The 21835-nt window shown below is 42.7% G+C and overlaps 1 protein-coding gene across 4 annotated transcripts in view; it reads right to left on the reverse strand.

The window, feature by feature from the left end:
* osbpl6 (oxysterol binding protein-like 6) overlaps positions 1-21835 on the reverse strand; it is a 161699-nt gene that overhangs the window by 35887 nt on the left and 103977 nt on the right. For 3 of the 4 annotated variants that reach the window (XM_063052094.1, XM_063052096.1, XM_063052093.1), the window contains 4 exons: positions 14116-14253; positions 12169-12256; positions 1102-1355; positions 556-693 (listed from right to left, as the gene is read on the reverse strand). In XM_063052094.1, coding sequence (XP_062908164.1) covers positions 556-693; positions 1102-1355; positions 12169-12256; positions 14116-14253 — 618 coding nt within the window. The remainder of the gene's footprint in view (positions 1-555; positions 694-1101; positions 1356-12168; positions 12257-14115; positions 14254-21835) is intronic. The other variant, XM_063052095.1, reaches the window with a different exon arrangement.

A 21835-nucleotide genomic window follows, 5' to 3' on the forward strand; every position in this document is an offset into this window, starting at 1 on the left:
AATGTCAACTTCTAAGTGCTTGTTCATACCACAGCACAGAAACAGAGTTAAATTCTGAGGAGAGACAAGGGTAATTATCATAGTCTTTGAGGAATCTTTCAACCAAACGCGACTTCAGTAGACTCCCGCTATAATTTACAATTTTTTTGACACACAGATGTATTTTTGCTCTGAGTTTGTTTAGTTGTTAGAATTACATATATAAAATTAAATAGGCAATGTTAATGTATGGAAGATGCTCAATTTCAACTAATAGATTATGTATATTTTATTCATGATTTTACATTTTAAAGTAAGATTCATGGAAGAAGTTCTCAATTACTGTCCTTCACTTTACCCTATATTTGAAAATCTTTTTATGAAGCCCTGTGGAACACTAGAGAACACAAGTTTTTCCTTGAAACTAATTATAGAGTAGTGGATCATACACGGTGACCAGTTTATCATATGATCCCGCTACCAGGACGTCGGGAAGATACACCAAACAGAGCACAGCCGCTTTTCCGCTGTGGAAATAAAATCTCAGTCAGCAATACATCAGTATATGAATTATACCTGTTCTGCAAAGAACCTGAATCCCTTGTCTTCTCGAATACATTCGTATGTCTCTCCAAGGACTGGGTTAAAGGGCTTAAATGTGGCTCTGTAATATGTTGTAGCATATCCTGAAACTGCAAATGCAGCAATCATAACCTGAAAAATAGGAACAAAATTGAAGTTAAATATATATCATGTTATGAATTTATATTCATTGTAAATGTTGTTACATTATGTTGGTGTAGATTTTTAATAAAGTTATTCAGGTCAAATTATTCATCTGATTTCTGAACAAGGCATTCAAGATTTTAATTTTAGTTGTTAGACTAAAGAAAACATCAAGTTTAATGTTTCAAACTGTATTCCAACCAAGAGTTTGTTAAAGTACAACAGCAGAATTTGCAATGCTCAAAAATATTACAATCTTTGTTTAATATTATCTATAACTTTGTTTAAATTCTGAGCTATTTAAGGATTTTTCAGGGTAGAATAACCAGTCAAATATTTAATTAAACATTGACATTCAGCAACACAAAATCAATGGGCGAATCAGCTCTGAATTACCATTCGGTCATATGGATCATCTGTTTCAGCAGCCTTGTCTAACAATTCGGAGTATTCCAATTCCTCGCAGAGATGCTGCAGAGTATTCAGGGGCTCATTCAGCTCAACTGGCATAGAAACCTTGGACAAGTCTTTTCCAATATTATTTCTCAGAATGTTCCACAGATTAATGCTACTTGTATCAGGTGAAGGTGCTGGAAGGCATGTGCGTCTGCCATTTCGAAACACCCCCCCCATGAGTTCACCATCAGAAACTGCAACAAAATTATTAAACACCAATATAAAAAGAGTGATTCTTGTAAATTATCTCAAAAATATTAACTACCATTTCCTTGGTGTTATGAATATTTAAATTTTGGCCCACAGAAATTTTCAAAAATGTAGCAGCAAGATAAAACAATTAATCTGAAGGTCAGTTATTGCAGTTCACATTTAACAGTTTAATTAAAAATCATTTATATGCTTGCAAAATTTTCTCATATAAAACAAAAAATGGTTGTAGCCATGGAAACCATTTAATTGCATTCCCAATAGTCCTATCGTATCTGGACCTGAAAATAAAAGATTTCTGGGTAATTAAATATTATTATTTGCAGGAATACAATTTCATGACTCACTTGCTCATTATCACCCAGAATTTGTATGTGGTGAAGCGTTACTCAGAGTAGGAAGCTTAAGTAATTATGTTTTAAAATTCAGTTACACGCTGCCGCGTTTGCTTTGGGATATCACTCCTGCAATATACTTCGCAATGAGGCTCATTAAATTCAAATTCCTCGTTCCCATTGGCTTTGCGTACATTTCATTAGATGTTGTATTAAAACTACAGCGAACCACACCCATCAGAAAGTTACAAGTACAGGAGTTAGCTTCCCCTTCATTTTATGGGTGGGTGGGCTGGCTGGCAGATTCACAGATGATACAGAGGTTAGTGGTACCGTGGACAGTGCAGAAGGATGTCAAACGGGTACACTGGGATAGACCTCAGATCAGTTGCAAATATGGTGGGAGAAGTGGCAGAATGAGTTTAATCTCGTCAGGTGCAAGGAGCTGCCCTTTGGGAGATCAGATGTAAAGATGCAAGACACTTTAACAGCATTGCTATACAAAGGGATTTTGAGGTCCAAGTCTATAGCTCTCTGACAGTGGCTGTAGAGGTTGATCGGACGGTGAAGGTGGGATATGGCATGCTTGCCTTTATCAGTCGGGGCACTGAGTTGAAGAGTCACAAAGTTATGTTGTAGCTTTATCAAACTTTAGTTAGGCCACAATGGAGATTGCATTCAAATCTGGTCACCCCATTATAGGAATGAATTGGGTGCAAAAGAGATTCACCAAGATATAGGAGCGGAATTAGACCAGTTGGCCCATCGAGTATGCTCCGCCATTCAACTGTGGCTGATTTATTTTCCCTCTCAACCCCAGTCTCCCACCTTCTCCCTGTAACCTTTGACCCCCTCACTATTCACGAGCCTCCGGATGTCTCCAATGCCAGCACATTATTTATTTGATATGAGGCCCAAAATTGCTCACAATGCTCCAAATACAGTCTAACCAATGCCTTACTAAGCCTCAGAACTATATCCTTGCCTTTATGTTCTAGTCCTCTTGAAATGAATGCTAACATTGCATTTGCCTTCCTTACTAACCGACGCAATCTGCAAGTTAACCTTTGGGGAATACTGCCCTAGGCTCCCAAGTCCCCTTACGCCTCCGATTTCTGAATTTGCTCCCTATTTAGAAAATAGTCTATACTTTTATTTAGAACATAAAACATAGAAAACATTCAGCACAACACAGGCACTTCTCCCACAAAGCTGTGCTGAACATGTCCCTACCTTAGAACTACCTAGGCTTTACCCATAGCCCTCTAAGCTCCATGTATCTATTCAGGAGTCTCTTAAAAAACCCTATCGTATCCGCCCCCACCACCGCCGCCGGCAGCCCATTCCACACACTCACCACTCTCTGCGTAAAAAACCTATCCCTAACATTTCCTCTGTACCTACTTCCAAGCACCTAACTATGCCCTCTTGTGCTAACCATTTCAGCCCTCAGAAAAACCTCTGACTATCCACACGATCAATGCCTCTCATTATCTTGGACACCTCTATCAGGTCACTTCTCATCCTCCGTCGCTCAAAGGAGAAAAGACTGAGTTCACTCAACCTATTCTCATAAGGCATGCTCCCCAATCCAGGCAACATCCTTGTAAATCTCCTCTGCACCCTTTCTATGGTTTCCACGTCCTTCCTGTAGTGAGGTGACCAGAATTGAGCACAGTACTCCAAGTGGGGTCTGACCAGGGTCCTATTTAGCTGCAACATTACCTCTCGGCTCTTAAACTCAATCCCACGATTGATGAAGGCCAATGCACCGTATGCCTTCTTAATCACAGAGTCAACCTGCGCAGCAGCTTTGAGTGTCCTATGGACTCAGACCCCAAGTTCTCTCTGATCCTCCACGCTGCCAAGAGTCTTACCATTAATACTATATTCTGCCATCATATTTGACCTACCAAAATGAACCACTCCCACCCCCCCCAGCAATTCTAGTTTAAACCCCCCCCAAAAGCCTTAGCAAACCTCCTCGCCAGGATATTGGTCCCCCTCGGATTCAAGTGCAATCTGTCCTTTTTGTACAGGTCGCACCTGCTCCAGAAGAGGTCCCAATGTTCCAGAAATCTGAATCCTTGCCCCCTGCTCCAATCCCTCAGCCACGCATTTATCCTCCATCCCATTCTATTCCTATTCTCAATGTCACATGGCACAGGCAGTAATCCCAAGATTACCACCTTTGAGGTCCTGCTTCTCAACTTCTTTCCTAACTCCCTGTAGTCTTTTTTCAGGACCTCCTCCCTTTTCCTACCTATGTCGTTGGTACCAATATGTACCACGACCTCTGGCTGTTCTCCTTCCCACTTCAAGATATCCCATTTCTTCCACTAAACTGTATAACCATTCACTTACCTATACCGTATTCTATCTGCCACTTCTTTGCTCATTCTCCTAGTCTGTCCAAGGCCTTCTGCAGACTCCCTGATTCCTCAACAATCCCTGCCCTTTCACCTACCTTCATATCATCTGCAAACTTGGCCACAAAGCCATCTGTTTTGTAATTCAGATCATTAACATGTAACTTGAAAAGTAGTGGACACAACACCAACCCCTGTGGAACACCATGAGGGCATGTGCTATGTCAAGAGGTTGGACAAATTTAGATTGATTCTCTGGAGCAGTGGAAGTTAAAGGGAGACCTGATAGAAATTTGAGAGGCATATATAGAGCACACATCCAGTGTCTTTTTCCCAGGGTCAAAATGTCTCATAGTAGGGGGAAAGCATTTAAAGTGAGATTTAAGTTCAAAGGAGATGCACACAACAGGATGCAGTGTGTTCCAGGGGAGGTAGTGAAGGCAAATACAATACAGGCATTTAAGAGGCTCCTAGAAAAGCACATGAATATGCAGAGAATGGATGGCCATCAACATGCCGAACAGAAATGTTATGGGTGTGACAGGAGGCAAGGACCTCGATACAACAGCTATCACTAAAGAGAGAGTGCTGAGCAAACTTGCGAGCCTAAGGATAGACAAGGTCCCTCGTCCTGATGGAATGCATCCCAACGTACTGAAAAAAATGGCAAAAGTTGTCGCTGAGGCTTTAGTGACAATTTACCAAAACTCTCTGGATTCTGGGCAAATCGCGACAGACTGGAAGGCAGCAAATGTCACACCACTGTTCAAAAAAGGATGTAGGCAAAAGGCAGGTAACTACCGGCTAGCTTAACATCTGTAGTTGGGAAAATGCTTGAAGCTATCATTAAAGAAGAAATAGTGAGGCATCTGGAAAGAAATGGATCCATCAGGCAGACGCAGCATGGATTCAGCAAAGGCAGGTCCTGTTTGATAAACTTACTGGAGTTCTTTGAGGATACAACAAGCACAGTAGGCAGAGGGAAACAGATATACATTATTTACTTGGATTTCCAGAAGGCATTTGATAAGGTAACACATAAAAGACTTACCCATAAGATAGGGATGCATAGAGTTGGGGGTGATGTATTAGCATGGTTAGAAAATTGGTTAGAAACTGATAGAAAGCAGAGAGTTGGGATACATGGATGTTTCTCTGGTTGACAATCAGTGGTGAGTGGTGTACCGCAGGGGTCGGTGCAAGGCCCACAACTGTAACAATCTGGAAGAGGGGACCAAGTGTAGTGTATCTAAGTTTGCTGATGACACTAAATTGAGTGGAAAAGCAAATTGTGCAGAAGATACAGAGAGTCTGCAGAGAGATATAGATAGGTTAAGTGAGTGAACAAGGGTCTAGCAGATGGAGTACACGTTGGTAAACGCAAGGTCATCCACTTTAGAAGGAAAAATGGAAGATCAGATTATTATTTAAATAATAAAAGATTGCAGCATGCTGCTGTGCAGAAGGACTTGGGAGTGCTTGTGCATGAATTGCAAAAGATCGGTTTGCAGGTGAATCTAAGAGCAGGGAAGTTATGCTGCAACTGTACAAGGTACTGGTAAGGCCGCAGCTGGAGTACTGCGTGCAGTTCTGGTCTCCTTACTTAAAGAAGGACATACTGGCTTTCGAGGCAGTGCAGAGGAGGTTCACCAGGTTGATTCCAGAAATGAGGGGTTAGACTATGAGGAGAGATTGAGTCGCCTGGGGCTGTACTCACTGGAATTCAGAAAAATGAGAGGAGATTTTATAGAAACATAAAATTATGAAATTATAATATAGAGGCAGGGAAGTTGTTTCCACTGGTAAGTGAGACTAGAACTAGAGGATATAGCTTCAAGATTCACGGGAGTAAATTTAGGATGGAGATGAGGAGGAACTGCTTTTCTCAAAGAGTGGCGAGTCTGGAATTCTCTGCCCAATGAAGCAGTGGAGGCTACCTCAGTAAATATATTTAAGACAAGGTTGGATAGATTTTTGCATAGTAGGGGAATTAAGGGTTATGGGGAAAAGGCAGGTGGGTGGAAATGAGTCTATGGTAGAGCACCCATGATCTTTATTGAATGGCGGAGCAGGCTTGACAGGCCAGATGGCCTACTCCTGCTCCTATTTCTTATGTTCTTATGTAACATGATGTAGGCAGAAGGGATGAGCTTAGTTAGGCATTCAAATACTAGTTTAATTAGATTGGCACAACAGTAGGGGCTGAAAGACCTGTTCCTGTGCTATGTTGTACGTACTATTTCAACAACCCCCCCACTCTAATCTCCTCCAGTTATTCTTACATTTTTTTCCCCAATCGCTCTCTCAACCTGCTCAGCTCTATAGAAATCACATCTGTTCCCTGACTGAACATAATAATAATAGAACACAATAGAGAACATAATAGAACAGTACAGGCCCTTCGGCCCACAATGTTGTGCCGACCTTCAAACCCTGCCTCCCATATAACCCCCCACCTTAAATTCCTCCATACATCTGTCGAGTAGTCTTTTAAATTTCACTAGTGTATCTGCCTCCACCACTGACTCAGGCAGTGCATTCCACGCACCAACCACTCTCTGAGAGAAAAACCTTCCTCTAATGTCCCCCTTGAACTTCCCACCCCTTACCTTAAAGCCATGTCCTCTTGTATTGAGCAGTGGTGCCCTGGGGAAGAGGCGCTGGCTCTCCACTCTATCCATTCCTCTTATTATCTTGTATACCTCTATCATGTCTCCTCTCATCCTCCTTCTCTCCAAAGAGTAACGCCCCAGCTCCCTTAATCTCTGATCATAATGCATACTTTCTAAACCAGGCAGCATCCTGGTAAATCTCCACTGTACCCTTTCCAATGCTTCCACATCTTTCCTATAGTGAGGTGACCAGAACTGGACACAGCACTCCAAGTGCGGCCTATCCAGAGTTTTATAGAGCTGCATCATTACATCGTGACTCTTAAACTCTATCCTTTGATTTATGAAAGCTAACACCCCATAAGCTTTCTTAACTACCCTATCTACCTGTGAGGCAACTTTCAGGGATCTGTGGACATGTACCCCCAGATCCCTCTGCTCCTCCACACTACCAAGCATCCTGCCATTTACTTTGTATTCTGCCTTGGAGTTTGTCCTTCCAAGGTGTACCTCCTCACACTTCTCCGGGTTAAACTTTATCTGTCACTTCTTAGCCCACTTCTTCATCCTATCAATGTCTCTCTGCAATCTTCGACAATCCTCTACACTAACTACAACACCACCAACATTTATGTCGTCTGCAAACTTCCTAACTCACCCTTCTACCCCCACATCCAGGTCGTTATTAAAAATCATGAAAAGTAGAGGTCCCAGAACCGATCCTTGTGGGACACCACTAGTCACAATCCTCCAGTCTGAATGTACTCCCTCCACCATGACCCTCTGCCTTCTGCAGGCAAGCCAATTCTGAATCTACCTGGCCAAATTTCCCTGGATCCCATGCCTTCTGACTTTCTGAATAAGCTTACCATGTGGAACCTTGTCAAATGTCTTACTAACATCCATGTAGATCACATCCACTGCACTACCCTCATCTATATGCCTGGTCACCTCCTCAAGGAACTCTATCAGGCTTGTTAGACACGATCTGCCCTTCACAAAGCCATGCTGACTGTCCCTGATCAGACCGTGATTCTCTAAATGCCCAGAGATCCTATCTCTAAGAATCTTTTCCAACAGCTTTCCCACCACAGACGTAAGGCTCACTGGTCTATAATTACCCGGACTATCCCTATCTTTTTTGAACAAGGGGACAACATTCGCCTCCCTCCAATCCTCCGGTACCATTCCTGAGGACAACGAGGACATAAAGACAGTAGCCAGAGGCTCAGCAATCTCTTCCCTCGCCTCGTGGAGCAGCCTGGGGAATATTCCATCAGGCCCCAGGGACTTATCCGTCCGAATATATTTTAACAACTCCAACACCTCCTCTCCGTTAATATCAACATGCTCCAGAACATCAACCTCACTCATATTGTCCTCACCGTCATCAAGTTTCCTCTCATTGGTGAATACCGAAGAAAAGTATTCATTGAGGACCTCGCTCACTTCCATAGCCTCCAGGCACATCTTCCCACCTTTATCTCTAATCGGTCCTACCTTCACTCCTGTCATCCTTTTGCTCTTCACATAATTGAAGAATGCCTTGGGGTTTTCCTTTACCCTACTCGCCAAGGCCTTCTCATGCCCCCTTCTTGCTCTTCTCAGCCCCTTCTTAAGCTCCTCTCTTGCTACCCTATATTCCTCAATAGACCCATCTGATCCTTGCTTCCTAAACCTCATGTATGCTGCCTTCTTCCACCTGACTAGATTTTCCACCTCACTTGTCACCCATGGTTCCTTCACCCTACCATTCTTCATCTTCCTCACCGGGACAAATGTATCCCTAACATCCTGCAAGAGATCTCTAAACATCGACCACATGTCCATAGTACATTTCCCTGCAAAAACATCATCCCAATTCACACCCGCAAGTTCTAGCCTTATAGCCTCATAATTTGCCCTTCCCCAATTAAAAATTTTCCTGTCCTCTCTGTTTCTATCCTTTTCCATGATAATGCTAAAGGCCAGGGAGTGGTGGTCACTCTCCCCCAGATGCTCACCCACTGAGAGATCTGTGACCTGACCCAGTTCATTACCTAGTACTAGATCTAGTATGGCATTCCCCCGGTCGGCCTGTCCACATACTGTGACAGGAATCCGTCCTAGACAAACTTAACAAACTCTGCCCCGTCTAAACCATTGGAACTAATCAGGCGCCAATCAATATTAGGGAAGTTAAAGTCACCCATGATAACAACCCTGTTATTTTTGCACCTTTCCAAAATCTGCCTCCCAATCTGCTCCTCTGTATCTCTGCTGCTACCAGGGGGCCTATAGAATACCCCCAACAGAGTAGCTGCTCCCTTCCTGTTCCTGACTTCCACCCATTCTGTCTCAAAAGAGGATCCTGCTACATTACCCACCCTTTCTGTAGCTGTAATAGTATCCCTGACCAGTAATGCCACCCCTCTTCCCCTTCCCCCCATCCCCATCCCTTTTAAAGCACTGAAATCCAGGAATATTGAGAATCCATTCCTGCCATGGTGCCAGCCAAGTCTCTGTAATGGCCACTACATCATAATTCCATGTATGTATCCAAGCTCTCAGTTCATCGCCTTCGTTCCTGATGCTTCTTGCATTGAAGTACACGCACTTTAGCCCTTCTACCTTACTACCTTTACACCATTTATTCTACTTCTCTTTTCTCAAAGCCTCTCTATATGTTTGATCTGGCTTTACTCCACGCACCTCTTTCACTGCTCTATCGCTCTGGGTCCTAGCCCCCTTGCAATTTAGTTTAAACCATCCCGAACCATGCTAGCAAACCTACCTGCAAGGATATTGCTCCCCCTCGAGTTCAGGTGCAAACCATCCAATCTGTGCAGGTCCCACCTTCCCCAGAAGAGATCCCAATGATCCAAAAATCTAAAACCCTGCTCCCTGCACCAACTCCTCAGCCACGCATTCAACTGCCATCTCCTCCAATTCTTACCATCACTGTCTTGTAGCACTGGCAGCAATCCTGAGAACGCCACCCTTGAGGTCCTGTTCTTCAGCCTTCTGCCTGGTTCCCAAAACTCACACTCCAGGACCTCATCCCTCTTCCTGTCTATGTTGTTGGTACCAACGTGTATCACGACTTCTCATTGTTTTCCCTCTCGTACCAGGATGTCGTGCACCCAGTCAGAGACATCCCGGACCCTGGAACCCGGGAGGCAACAAACCATGCAGGTGTCCTTCTCATGTCCACAAAATCTCCTGTCTCCTCCCCTGACTATAGAGTCTCCAATGACGACAGATCACCTCTTCTCCGTCCCATCCTTCTGCACCACAGGGTCAGATTCAGTGCCGGAGGCCCTGCCACCGTGGCTCACACCTGGTCGGTCGTCCCTGCCAACAGTGTCCGAGACGGTAAACTTATTATTGAGGGGAATGGCTACAGGGGTGCTCTGCACTACCTGTCTGCTCACCTTCGCTTTCCCCCCTCTGACTGTCACCCAACGACCTGCTTCCGACAGCCTAGGTGTGACTACCTCCCTGTAGCTCTCATCTATGACTGTCTCATACTCCCTTATGAGTCGAAGGTCATCCAGCTGCTGCTCCAGATTCCTTACACGGTCTTCCATTTCGCCCAGCCGTATGCACTTCTGGCAGATGTGACTCTGCGGGAGAGGGGCGTTCCCCCAAGACTGCCACATCTCACATGAGAGGCACATCACCGTCTCAGGAGGCATTGTAAAGACTGACTGGGAACAAGCTCGTCCTCCGCCTCTTCTCGTCGAAGCCTCTCGAGTCAAAGCCTCAAAGCTCCACTCCTTCACTGGCCCACTCACTCACTGGCCGCTCTGCTCGAGCTACCCCTCTATTTATCTGTTTGAGCTTTTCAAACTGCTTGGTCACCTGACCTCGATTGCCCAATCAGCTGCTTTCTGCTGAGTCTGAGCTATTCAAATCTTGTCTTATCAACTGCTTTCTGCTGAGCTATTCAAATCTTGATTGACTTGATTGCACAGTCCAACTGCCAAATCTGCCAGAATTTCTAACTTCTACAAAACTTCTGATCACGCAATGTAACCATCTTGGTCTAAGTATCTTACTTTGATAAGTTATTGCCAAACAGATAACATCCACAGCCCCTTTAAAACAGTCTTTACCATGCCACAAAAAAAATGCCTATCATTGGTTGTTCTAAAATGTCAACCCCACATCGGAGCCTGCATTCTCTTTCCCCAGTCAGTAAAACAGGCAAAAGAGAAAACAATTCTTTCACCAACTTCACGGACCACATTGTTCAGCTCCTGTCAGTTCCACATCACACATCCCAAGCTTTGGTTTTAATTATTTCCCCAGTTTCCCATTCAGACAAAATTACATAGATGCTGCCAGACCAGATGAGTTCATCCAACATTTTGTGTGTATTGGGCATTTCCCTTTTTCCTTGCCTGAAGCTGATATTTTGATTCATACATAATTAGTTACCACACCTGCACAATATCATTCTACAACCTTAATATCCCTTCTTCCACTATGAAAAAATGTCTTCTTCACCTGTTAATGAAAAATGAGTAAAACTGATGCTGGAAATCTCAAAGAAAACTGAAAATGCTGGGGGAAAAACAGTAGGTAAAGAAAATCTTTAAAGGGCAATCTGCTTTTGAAAGTTAACATTTCAATTTAAGGACCCTTTGGCAGAACCAGAAAGAGAAAAATAAGGTAGTCAAGGTATTAGAGAAAATGGGGGATGTCGACCAATGGACCAAAGGGAATTTCTCAGACTATACAACGTTTGCAACACATTACTCAAACAAAGAAGTTTAATTCATTGTTAACACTCTAACTACTATATAGTTTGACCCTATTAAAGAAATACCCTTTGTTCGACTAATCTCTCCTTACCTCCCCACTAATGCATATTAAGGAATTTAAAATTACATAGAGGAGTCAAAACTAGAAAATTATTGACATGATTAACATAATTCTCATCCATTGCTATCTTACTGTTTTGATTATAATCTCATTGAACTGCGTCAATGATCTGAAACTTAAATCTGTTTCTCTTTCCACAGCTGTTGCCCAACATGCTGAGTGCTTTGAGCATTTACTGTTTTCATTTCACATCCTGGCAGCTACTGTTTTGTTTGACTATGTGGTCATCTTTTTCTTTTCAACTAAGCACACCAGCGTGCACATATATATATGGATAATCCTGATAGAGGTGTCTCAGCCCAAGACATTGACTGCTTATTCCCACTCCACGGATGCTGACTGACTAGCTGAGTTCCTCCAGTATTTTATGTGTGTGGCACATGTATTTGTCAATTACACAGCCATTCGACTTCACTGGCTTCCTATATTTTCACAGACTCCTTCTTGATATCAACTACACCCCTACTTCCATGCCACAGATATTTCTGAATTTTTTTTGTGTGCAACTCCTGTGGTGGTGAATAAAAATGACAAGAGCCTATCTTGCATATATACATGCACTTTTAAAAATCTCCATTGCCACAAAAAGATAAAGAGAATTCTTATACATACATCGACGAGAAGCATTCTCTGCAACACTGGCATTGTCTTCCGAAATAGTGTCACTGACATCGCTAACGTATGATTCATCATCGGATCCCTAGGGTCATAAAGAGTAACATTTGATTTCTTTTATAACAAACCCAAGTCACGGCTGGAATTGATTCCATAAGTTCAAATATAACTGATTTTTTGCAGAGAAAGAACTCAATTATCACTGCAGCTTGACTGACATGCTTGAGAAAAAAAAAGGTTAACATGCTGGCTTTTCTTGGGCAGTACACTTCTGAAGTGAACAGATTCTAGCCAGAGTTCAGAGGGCTACTGAAGTTTTAAAATACGTTGTCACACTCTAAATGTAACATACCCTGTTCTAGGGACATGAGATAGTGTGGTGCAGTACCCTATTACAGAAATAGTATAACATAACAATATCCCGATGAAGAGTCTTGACCTGAAATGTCATCTGCTCTTTTCCCTCCTTAGGTTCTGCCTGATCTGCTGAGCGCCTCCATAACTTTGTATGTGTTACTCATGAAGTGCTCATATCTAAATGACTTGTTATGCCCGAAAGAACAGGCAAACTCAACCCTTCCACTGAACTAAGAAAGATAACCTTGTGCAAGTTAAAATTAGACAGTATTTATCTTTAAATAAGTGTTTAATCTCTTTTATTAACAATATTCAGCAGGCTGTGTGTTAAAGCTGGGTGGCAGTGTGAAATGTGAGGAGGATGTTATGAGAATGCAGAGTGACTTGGACAGGTTGGGTGAGTGGGCAGATGCAGTTTAATGTGGATAAATGTGAGGTTATCCACTTTGGTGGCAAGTGGAGGAAGGCAGATTACTATCTGAACAGTGTCAAGTTAGGAAAAGGGGAAGTACAACGAGATCTAGGTGTCCTTGTTCATCAGTCACTGAAAGTAAGCATAGCAGGCGTACAGGGCCCTGGTGAGACTACACCTGGAGTATTGTGTGCAGTTTTGGTCTCCAAATTTGAGGAAGGACATTCTTGCTATTAAGGGAGTGCAGCGTAGGTTCATGAGATTAATTCCCGGGATAGCGGGACTGTCATATGTTGAAAGATTGGAGCGACTGGGCTTGTATACACTGGAATTTAGAAGGATGAGAGGGGATCTGATTGAAACATATAAGATTATTAAGGGATTGGACATGCTAGAGGCAGGAAACGCGTTCCCAATGTTGGAGGAGTCCAGAACCAGAGGCCACAGTTTAAGAATAAGGGGTAGGCCATTCAGAATGGAGTTGAGGAAAAACTTTTTCACCCAGAAAGTTGTGGATCTGTGGAATGCTCTGCCTCAGAAGGCAATGGAGGCCAATTCTCTAGATGCTTTCAAGAAAGAGTTAGATAGAGGTCTTAAAGATAGCGGAGTCAAGGGACATGGGGAGAATGCAGGAACGGGGTACTGATTGTGGATGATCAACTATGATAACAGTGAATAGCAGTGCTGGCTCGAAGGGCTGAATGGCCTACTCCTGCATCTATTGTCTAAAATCCCACGCCAAAGACCAGTATGAACATTACATTGGTATTCTAGAGAGATTGCCTTTTAAGATACAACATTTTAGACAATATATGCTATGCTGTCTCCCTCCACCCTCTTCATCCCACGTTTAAGGTCCCCAGCACAATTTGGAAAAGGTAGAGGATTTATATAGTCTCCTGGTCAACATGCACTTTCAAACAACACAAATGAAAACAGATTATTGAGCTTGCAGGGTATTGTCCACACTTTAACAGTGACAAAACTTCAAAAGGTACTTCATTGACTGCAAGGCAGTGTTGGAACATTGTGAGATTGTGAAAATGGAGTGTAAAGGCAAACAATTTTATCACTATTCTAAAAACAATGCAAAAGGTTTGAGATTCCAGACTTGAACTTCTAGGCCCCTCCAGAAAGTTTTATAAGCACAAAAAGTTACAATGTTTTTGCTGTACCTCATTCTCTGAAGAGCTTGCTGACAGAAGTACTTCTTGAGCATCAAAAAATTCCGAAACTGATTCAGACATAGAGAGCCTGCTCCCATTAGAGTCCTGCTGTGACAATGGGATAGTGACATGAATCTTGTCGCTTGGCTGAAAGTTTAAAAAAAATCAAAAAAAGGCTGATTTTGTTTTTAAAATTTTATGTTTAATAGATTCAAATTCAAGACGACGATCGGTTTAAAGTCTGACGGAAATCTTAATAGCAAATATTTCTTATATTCTGTATTCTGAAGAAATATCTCATGTCCTATGAAGACATGATCATGATCCAGTTTGATAGATAAATGGACAGTTTCCAAGTTAATCCAATACCAGGTAATCTTGAGCTCTAAACCACCAGAATAATGCAGCAAATCCAAAATAAAGTAGTAGTAGTATTAACTTCAGTGTTAATGAATTGACTGGCAGAATCACGGGGTAGCAAAATAATGTCATAGAGTGAAAAAACATGGACACAAGACCCGCAGCCCCGTGAGTCCATGTCAGTCATGGAGCCCAGCAAGGTGGACCCAACTTTCAGCATTCAGCCCCTATATTTGGTCCTGTGCCCTGCCCCTCCAAGTACTTACCTATGTGCTTCTTAAATGATACTATTGTACCTGCTCTAGTTACCGCCTCTGAAAGCTCGTCCTGTATACTCTGTGTGAAAATGCCCCTCAGCTCCCTATTAAATCTTCTCCCTCTCATTTTAAACTTGCATTCCCCAGTTTTGGACACCCCTACCCTTGGGAAAGGACCTTATAATTATAAGGCTTCTCGTAATTATAAACACTTGTAGTTTGCCCCCTCCAAGGTATAAGGATCTAGCCTGCCCAACTTCTCCCTTTAATTCAAACCCCCTAGTTCTGGCAACATGCACATAAATCTTTTCTGTGCTCTTTCCAGTGTAACCACATCTCTTGTATAACAGGGGGACCACATTGTACACAGTGCAGCCTCGTCAATGACTTCCACATCAGCAACTCTACGTCTTGACTGATGAAGGCCAGCATGCTAAACGAATGCCACTTTCAATGAGCCCCTAGATCCTTCTCTTCCATTACATTCACTCTTGCCTTACTATTCATACTGCAAGTCCTACACTGATTGACCTTTCCAAACTGTATCACCTCACACTTAATCTGTATTAAGTCCATCTAGCACTCGTCAGCCTATTTACCTAACAAGATCCTCTTGAAATGTATCATGACTTTCTTTACCATCACCAACACTTCCTAATTGACTGTTATTTACTGATTAAGCCTTGTGCATTGTATTCAAATCATTTATATAATCAAACACAAGAAAATCTGCAGATGCTGGAAATCCAAAACAACACACACTAACTGCTAGAGGAACTCTGCAGGCCAGGCAACATCTATGGAAAAGATGTTGTTTTGGACATCTTTGATGTTGATGTTGTTTTTAATGTTTCAGGCTGAGACCCTTCATTAGGAATGGAAAGGAAGGGAAGAAGACAGAATAAGAAGGTGAGGCGAGGAGGAAGTAGTACAAGGTGGTAGGTGATAGACTGAACCAGGAGAAGGGGAGGGGTGAAGTAAAGAGTTGGGAAGTTGATTGATGAAAAAGGTAAAGGGCTAGAGGAGGGTGAATCTGATAGGAGAGGATAGAAGACCATGAAAGAAAGGGAAGGAGGAGCAGCAGAGGGAGGTGATGAGCAGGTAAGGAGATAAAGTGAGAGAGGGAAACAGGAATGGGGAATGGTGAGGGGAGGAATTACCGGAAGTTCGAGAAATCTGGTTCTCACTCAATAATTTCTTCTTTGGTCTTTTGGCTCCTCTCACTTCCTTCAACTAAAGGTGTAGCCATGGGGACTTACAGAGTGGACAAAGGAGCGGTAGAGGATGTCATTTGCTTGGCTTTTCAGAAGGGATTTGATAAGGTGCCAGACATGAGACTGTTTAACAAGATAAAATCCTGTGGTATTACAGTAAAGATACTGGCATGGATAGAGGAACGGCTGACAGGCAGGATGCAGCAAGTGGGAATAAAGGGGGCCCTTTTCTGGTTGGCTTCCAGTGACTAGTGATGTTCTTCAGGGGTCAGCATTGGGATCACTACTTTTCAAGTTATTCATCAGTGATTTGGATAATGGAATTGATGGCTTTGTCGCAAAGTTTGCAGATGATACGAAGATTGGTAGGTAGTGTTGAGGGAGCAATGCGATTGTAGCAGGACGTGGACAAATTGGAAGACTGGGCAAAAAAGTGGCAGATGGTATACAGTGTTGGGAAAAATATGATAATGCATCTTTGTAAAAGGAACAAAAGTGTAGATTATTATTAAAATGGGGAGAAAATTCAAACATCAGAGGTGCAGAGGGACTCTGGAGTCCTCATCCAAGATCCCAGAAGGCTAATTTACAGGTTGAGTAGGTGGTAAAGAAGGCAAATGCAATGTTGGCATTTATTTCATGGGGAATAGAATACAAAAACAAGGAGATACTGCTGAGGCGTGATAAGGCACTAGTCAGGCCGCACTTGCACTATTGTCAACAGTTGTGGGCCTATTTCTCAGAAAGGATGTGTTGTCATTGGAGAGAGTCCAGAAGAGGTTCACGAGGATGATTCTGGGAAACACAGGTTTAAGGTGCTGGGGAGTAGGTACAGAGGTGATGTTAGGGGTAAGTTTTTTACTCAGAGAGTGGTGAGTGCGTGGAATGGGCTGCTGGCAACGGTGGTGGAGGCGGATATGATAGGGTCTTTTAAGAGACTTTTGGATAGGTACATGGAGCTTAGAAAAACAGAGGGCTATGGAGAAGTCTAGTAATTTCTGAGGTAGGGACATGTTCGGTACAACTTTGTGGGCTGAAGGGCCTCTATTGTGCTGTAGTTTTTCTGTTTCTATGAATGAAGGGTTAACATGTGAGGAGCGTTTGGCAGCTTTGGGCTTGTACTCACTGGAATTTAGAAGAATGTGGGAGGATCTCATTGAAACCTACTGAATGTTGAACTGACTCTAGATAGGGTGGATGTGCAGAGGATGTTTCCTATGGTGGGGGTATCCAGAACTAGAGGGCAGGGCCTCAAAATTGAGGGACAACCCTTTAGAACAGAGGTAAGGAGGAAATGTTTTAGCCAGAGAATAGTATTCTGTGCAATGCTCTGTCACAGACCGCGTGGAGGCCAAGGCTGTGGGTATATTTAGGGCAGAGTTGATAGTTTCCTGATCAGTTGGGGCATCAAAGGATATGGCGAGAAGGCAGATGTTTGGGGCTGAGCGGGATCCGGGATCAGCCATGATGGAATGGTGGGGCAGACTCAACAAGCTGATCGGCCTAATTCTGCTCGTATGTCTTATGGTCCCCAGCTCTGCCTGCATTTTGTTGGCTATGTGGAACAGACCATGTTCCAAGCCTACACTGGTATCCCAACTCTTCTTACACTACATCCATGACTGTATCGGTGCTGTTTCCTGCACCCATGGCGAACCTGTCAACTTCAACATTTCACCATCTTCCACCCTGCCCTCAAATTTACTCGGTCCATTTCTGACACCTCCCTCTCCTTTCTTGATCTCTCTGTCTCTATTTCTGGAGACAGTCTATCTACTGATACCCTTTATAAACCCACCGATTCTCACAGCTACCTGGACTATACCTTTTTACCACTCTATCACTTGTAAAAACACCATCCCTTCTCTCAGTTCCCCCGACTCCACGACATCTGCTCTTTGGATGAGGCTTTTCATTCTAGAACTAATGAGATGTCCTTCTTCTAAAGGGGCTTCCCTTCCTCCATGCACAAAGAATGCTGACTCCTTCTAATCAGATTCTTGCCTATCCAAATGCTGGTAGATCCTGTCCCTCAGAATTCTCTCCAGTAAGTTCTCCATCACTGATGTCAGGCTGATCAGTCTGTAGTTCTCTGACTTCTGCTAATTATCCTTTCTAAACAATGGAACCTCATTAGCCACTTTGTAAAGTCACAGGAGTCATGGAACACTACAGCATAAAAACAGGTCCTTCGGCCCATCTAGTCCATGCTGAACCATTAATCTGCCTAGTCCTATCAACTTGCAGCCAGACCATAAGCCCTCCATACCCCTACCATACAAGTACCTGCCCAAATTTCTCTTAAATGTTGAAATCAACCCCACAACAATTACAAGTAACATTTTTATTTGTAAAATATCCACAGTGCCAAACAAGTCTTGCTTGCCTGTAGTGAAATTGTCACATTGAATTTCAAACACCATTTCCTGCACCATAAAATTAAATTTGTGAGGGAAAAAAAAAACAACCCAAGGCATTGATGGTCACCACTTTAATTCTAAAAGTTGCAAAACAACATTGCAAAGACTTTCCAAGCACCAGCATTGGGGAAAAATGGAGCTGTTCTATAGGCAGATTGACGTCACAGAGTTAGTCTAGAATCAGTGTCTAGACATATCAAAAACTCAGGCAGTGGCATACTGTGCCCAAAACTTTGAGTTTTAAATAAAAACAAAATTGCATTGGAAGGAGAGATGAATTGATAAACACTGGGAAATTAGATTGTAAAGGATTAGATAGGAAAGTAATCGCAAGCATTTATATTTCTTTCTAAAGATAAATATTCCACGGGAAATGAGATCCTTCCTGGCTTCAGACAGTAATAGTATTAGCAGAAGCTTATAAACAAACAGAAGAGCAACCTTGAGAAGTGAGAATTTTTTTGAAAAGCAATTGAAAAAATTATTGAGGGATAAAAATAGAATATACGTGTAAGGAACAAATGCACAGTCTTTAGGAGCCTGTATAAAGACAGTAGTGGGGAAGAAAAGTTTATTCATTTCCTTGGGTAGCAGCAGTTGACATAGGAGACATAAGACACAGGAGCTGAATTAGGCCATTCAGCCCATTGAGTCTGCTCCACCACTCAACTGATTCCTCATCCCACTCAACCCCATTCGCATGCCTTCTTGCCATATCCTTCGATACCCTGATCGATCAGCAAAGTATCAACTTCCACCTTAAATATACCCACGGACTCGGCCTCCACCACAGTCTGTGGCAAAGCATTCCAGAGATTCACCATCCTCCAGCAAAAAATAATCCTCCTTACGTCTGCTCTAAAAAGTCACCCTTTAATTTTGAGGTTGTGGTGGGGGCTCTGGATACCCCCACCACAGGGAACATCCTCCCCACATACACTTTATCCAGTCCTTTCAACATTCAGTAGGTTTCAATGAGATCCCCTGCATTCTTCCAAATTCCAGTAACTACAGGCCCAAAGCTGCCAATTCATCTGTTACTTTTTTGCCCATTCTTCCAATTTGTCCAAGTCCTGCTGCAATCACATTGCTTCCTCAGCACTACCTACTCCTCTATCCATCTTCGTATCACCCACACACTTTGCCACAAAACCATCAATTTTATTATCTAAAAAGTAGCAGTCCCAATACTGACCCCTGAGGTACACCACTAGTCACTGGCAGCCAATCAAAAAAGGCCCCCTTTATTCCCACTGGCTGCCTCCTGCCTGTTAGCCATGTATATTTCCTGTATATCCTTGCCTGTATATTTCCTGTAACACCATATAATGCAGCATTAGAAAACTCGGGAAATGTTGAACAAATATTTTGTATTTACCACTGCAGAATACCACAAAAAAACTGATGAGGCACACCTGTATTCATAAGAGCTTGGAAAATTTTATATAGGCAGTGGGCAATGGGTGAAAGGGAAGAAGGAGCACCAGAGGGAGGTGATAGGCAGTTGAGGAATGGGAATAAAAGAGTAATTTTCAAGGTGGGAGTTTGCAATTAGTCAGGTGGGAAGGGGTCATTATTGGGGCCACAGCTGTCCACTGCCTATCAATAATCTGGATGACAGACATGATGACAAATGCAGGTGTGATATAGAGTTGCATAACACAGACATATCTTCAAGGTCTAAGTAATGGAATGGGTGAGGAAATGGCAGATGGAATCTTGCATATACCACATATATATTTTCATTGACAGAAGTGACAGAAAAAGAAATGTGCATTTTAAAATGGCTCACTGTTCAGTTAGTTTTCAGAGGGACTGGGTGATATTTTATGTGAATTATTGAACGTTAACATACAAATACAGTAAAGAATTAGGAAGTCAAAGAGTACGTTGGCCTGTATTGTAAGATGATTAACTGTGATTATACAGGGCATAGTGAATCTGCACTTGGAAAATTGTAGACACAAGAAAGACTGCAGATGCTGGAAATGTGAAGTGAACAGAAAATGGAAGAACTCAGTGGGCCAGGCAGCATCAATGGAGGGAAATGTCTCAAGTCAAGATGCTGCCTGAACTGATGAGCTCCTCTAGCATTTTGTGTGTTGCATTCGAGAAACTGAACATTGTTCTGCTATCTATACAAGTTGTACTCCTGATGGAGTCATCGAACTGATCCTTGGAATTTGGAAATGGGGTGCAGAGAAAAATTCCAGGGTGGGGCCTAGATCCTCTAGAGCACTGAGAGACAATCTTACCGAAACATACAAGATTCTTATCAACTTTTCAGGTTAGATCATCATAGTCATGCCAAGTGTGGATTGGACAGATGAATTCCAAAGGTGATGGTGGGAGTGACTTGATTGCTTTACTGATGACCTTGCTTCCATACAAGGTCAGAGGAGGAATACTCATTAATGATTGCATAATGTTCTATTCTATTTGCAGCTCCTCAGCAAATGATGCAGAATATGCTTGAATGCAGTAAGTCTTGGAAAACCTTTCAGGCATTGCCAAGTCATGACTACCTCCATTAAGACAGTGACTAGTCATTTACCATTGAAGTTCCACCACTGATGAATTCCCTACCACTAGTAGCCTGGGTCAGCCACATATGCGCTGGTGCTACAAGGGCAGGTTAGAGGCTGGGAATCATGCAGAGGGGGTGTCACCTCCTAAAGGGTTAAAATGTCAATTTTTCAAATGGTTTCTCAACTCATCACTGATACAACCACTGTCAGGTGGAACAGTACACACTGACGTACTGATGAAAAGTCTCAGCTAGTAACATCGATTGTTTATTCCTCTCCACAGGTACTTCCTAACCTGCTGAGTTCCTCTAGCATTTTGTACATGTTGCTCAAGTTTAATTGTTATTTTTCTTTCTCAGTTCTGACAAAGTATCCTTGTCCTGAAATGTTTCCTTTATTTCTCTTCCCATAGATGTGCTCTGCTGAGTATTTTCAGCGTTTGTTTTCATTTTAGATTTCCTGTATTTGAGTTTTTTAAAAATTTTCACCTAATAGAGATTTACTTGCTTGCATAGTCGAGGATTTAGTTATTTGTTAAAGGCACGGAAAGAGTGATGTAATCAAAGTCTGAAGGAGAGATAGCTTTAACTTGGCTCTAAATCTAACATGCTGCATGGGTTTTCCAGAACTTGGGAAAGTGACCAGGCAAAAGAGGCTGGCAACAATCCATACAGTTATTCAAACTTGTCACTCTTCCACCCGAAGCAGCTGGTGTATGAGCCCTCTTTGGCAAGTGTTCGACAGAGAGCAATGTTGCAATTTTCAGTCTTTAAGGTTTTCAAATGACAAGACCAGATTGTGATGTTTGCTGGACATGTCTGACAGATGACAGATGAGATCGACCATCATCAGTCACGGTAGCAATGACAAACGAGGTGTGGCAGGATTAGTATCAACAAATGACAGGTGTGAGAGGTGAGAGGCACACGAAAGAGATGAAGGAGGCCTTA

The sequence above is a fragment of the Mobula hypostoma genome, chromosome 6 (assembly GCF_963921235.1).
Source record: "Mobula hypostoma chromosome 6, sMobHyp1.1, whole genome shotgun sequence".
NCBI classification, from domain to species: Eukaryota; Metazoa; Chordata; class Chondrichthyes; order Myliobatiformes; family Myliobatidae; genus Mobula; species Mobula hypostoma.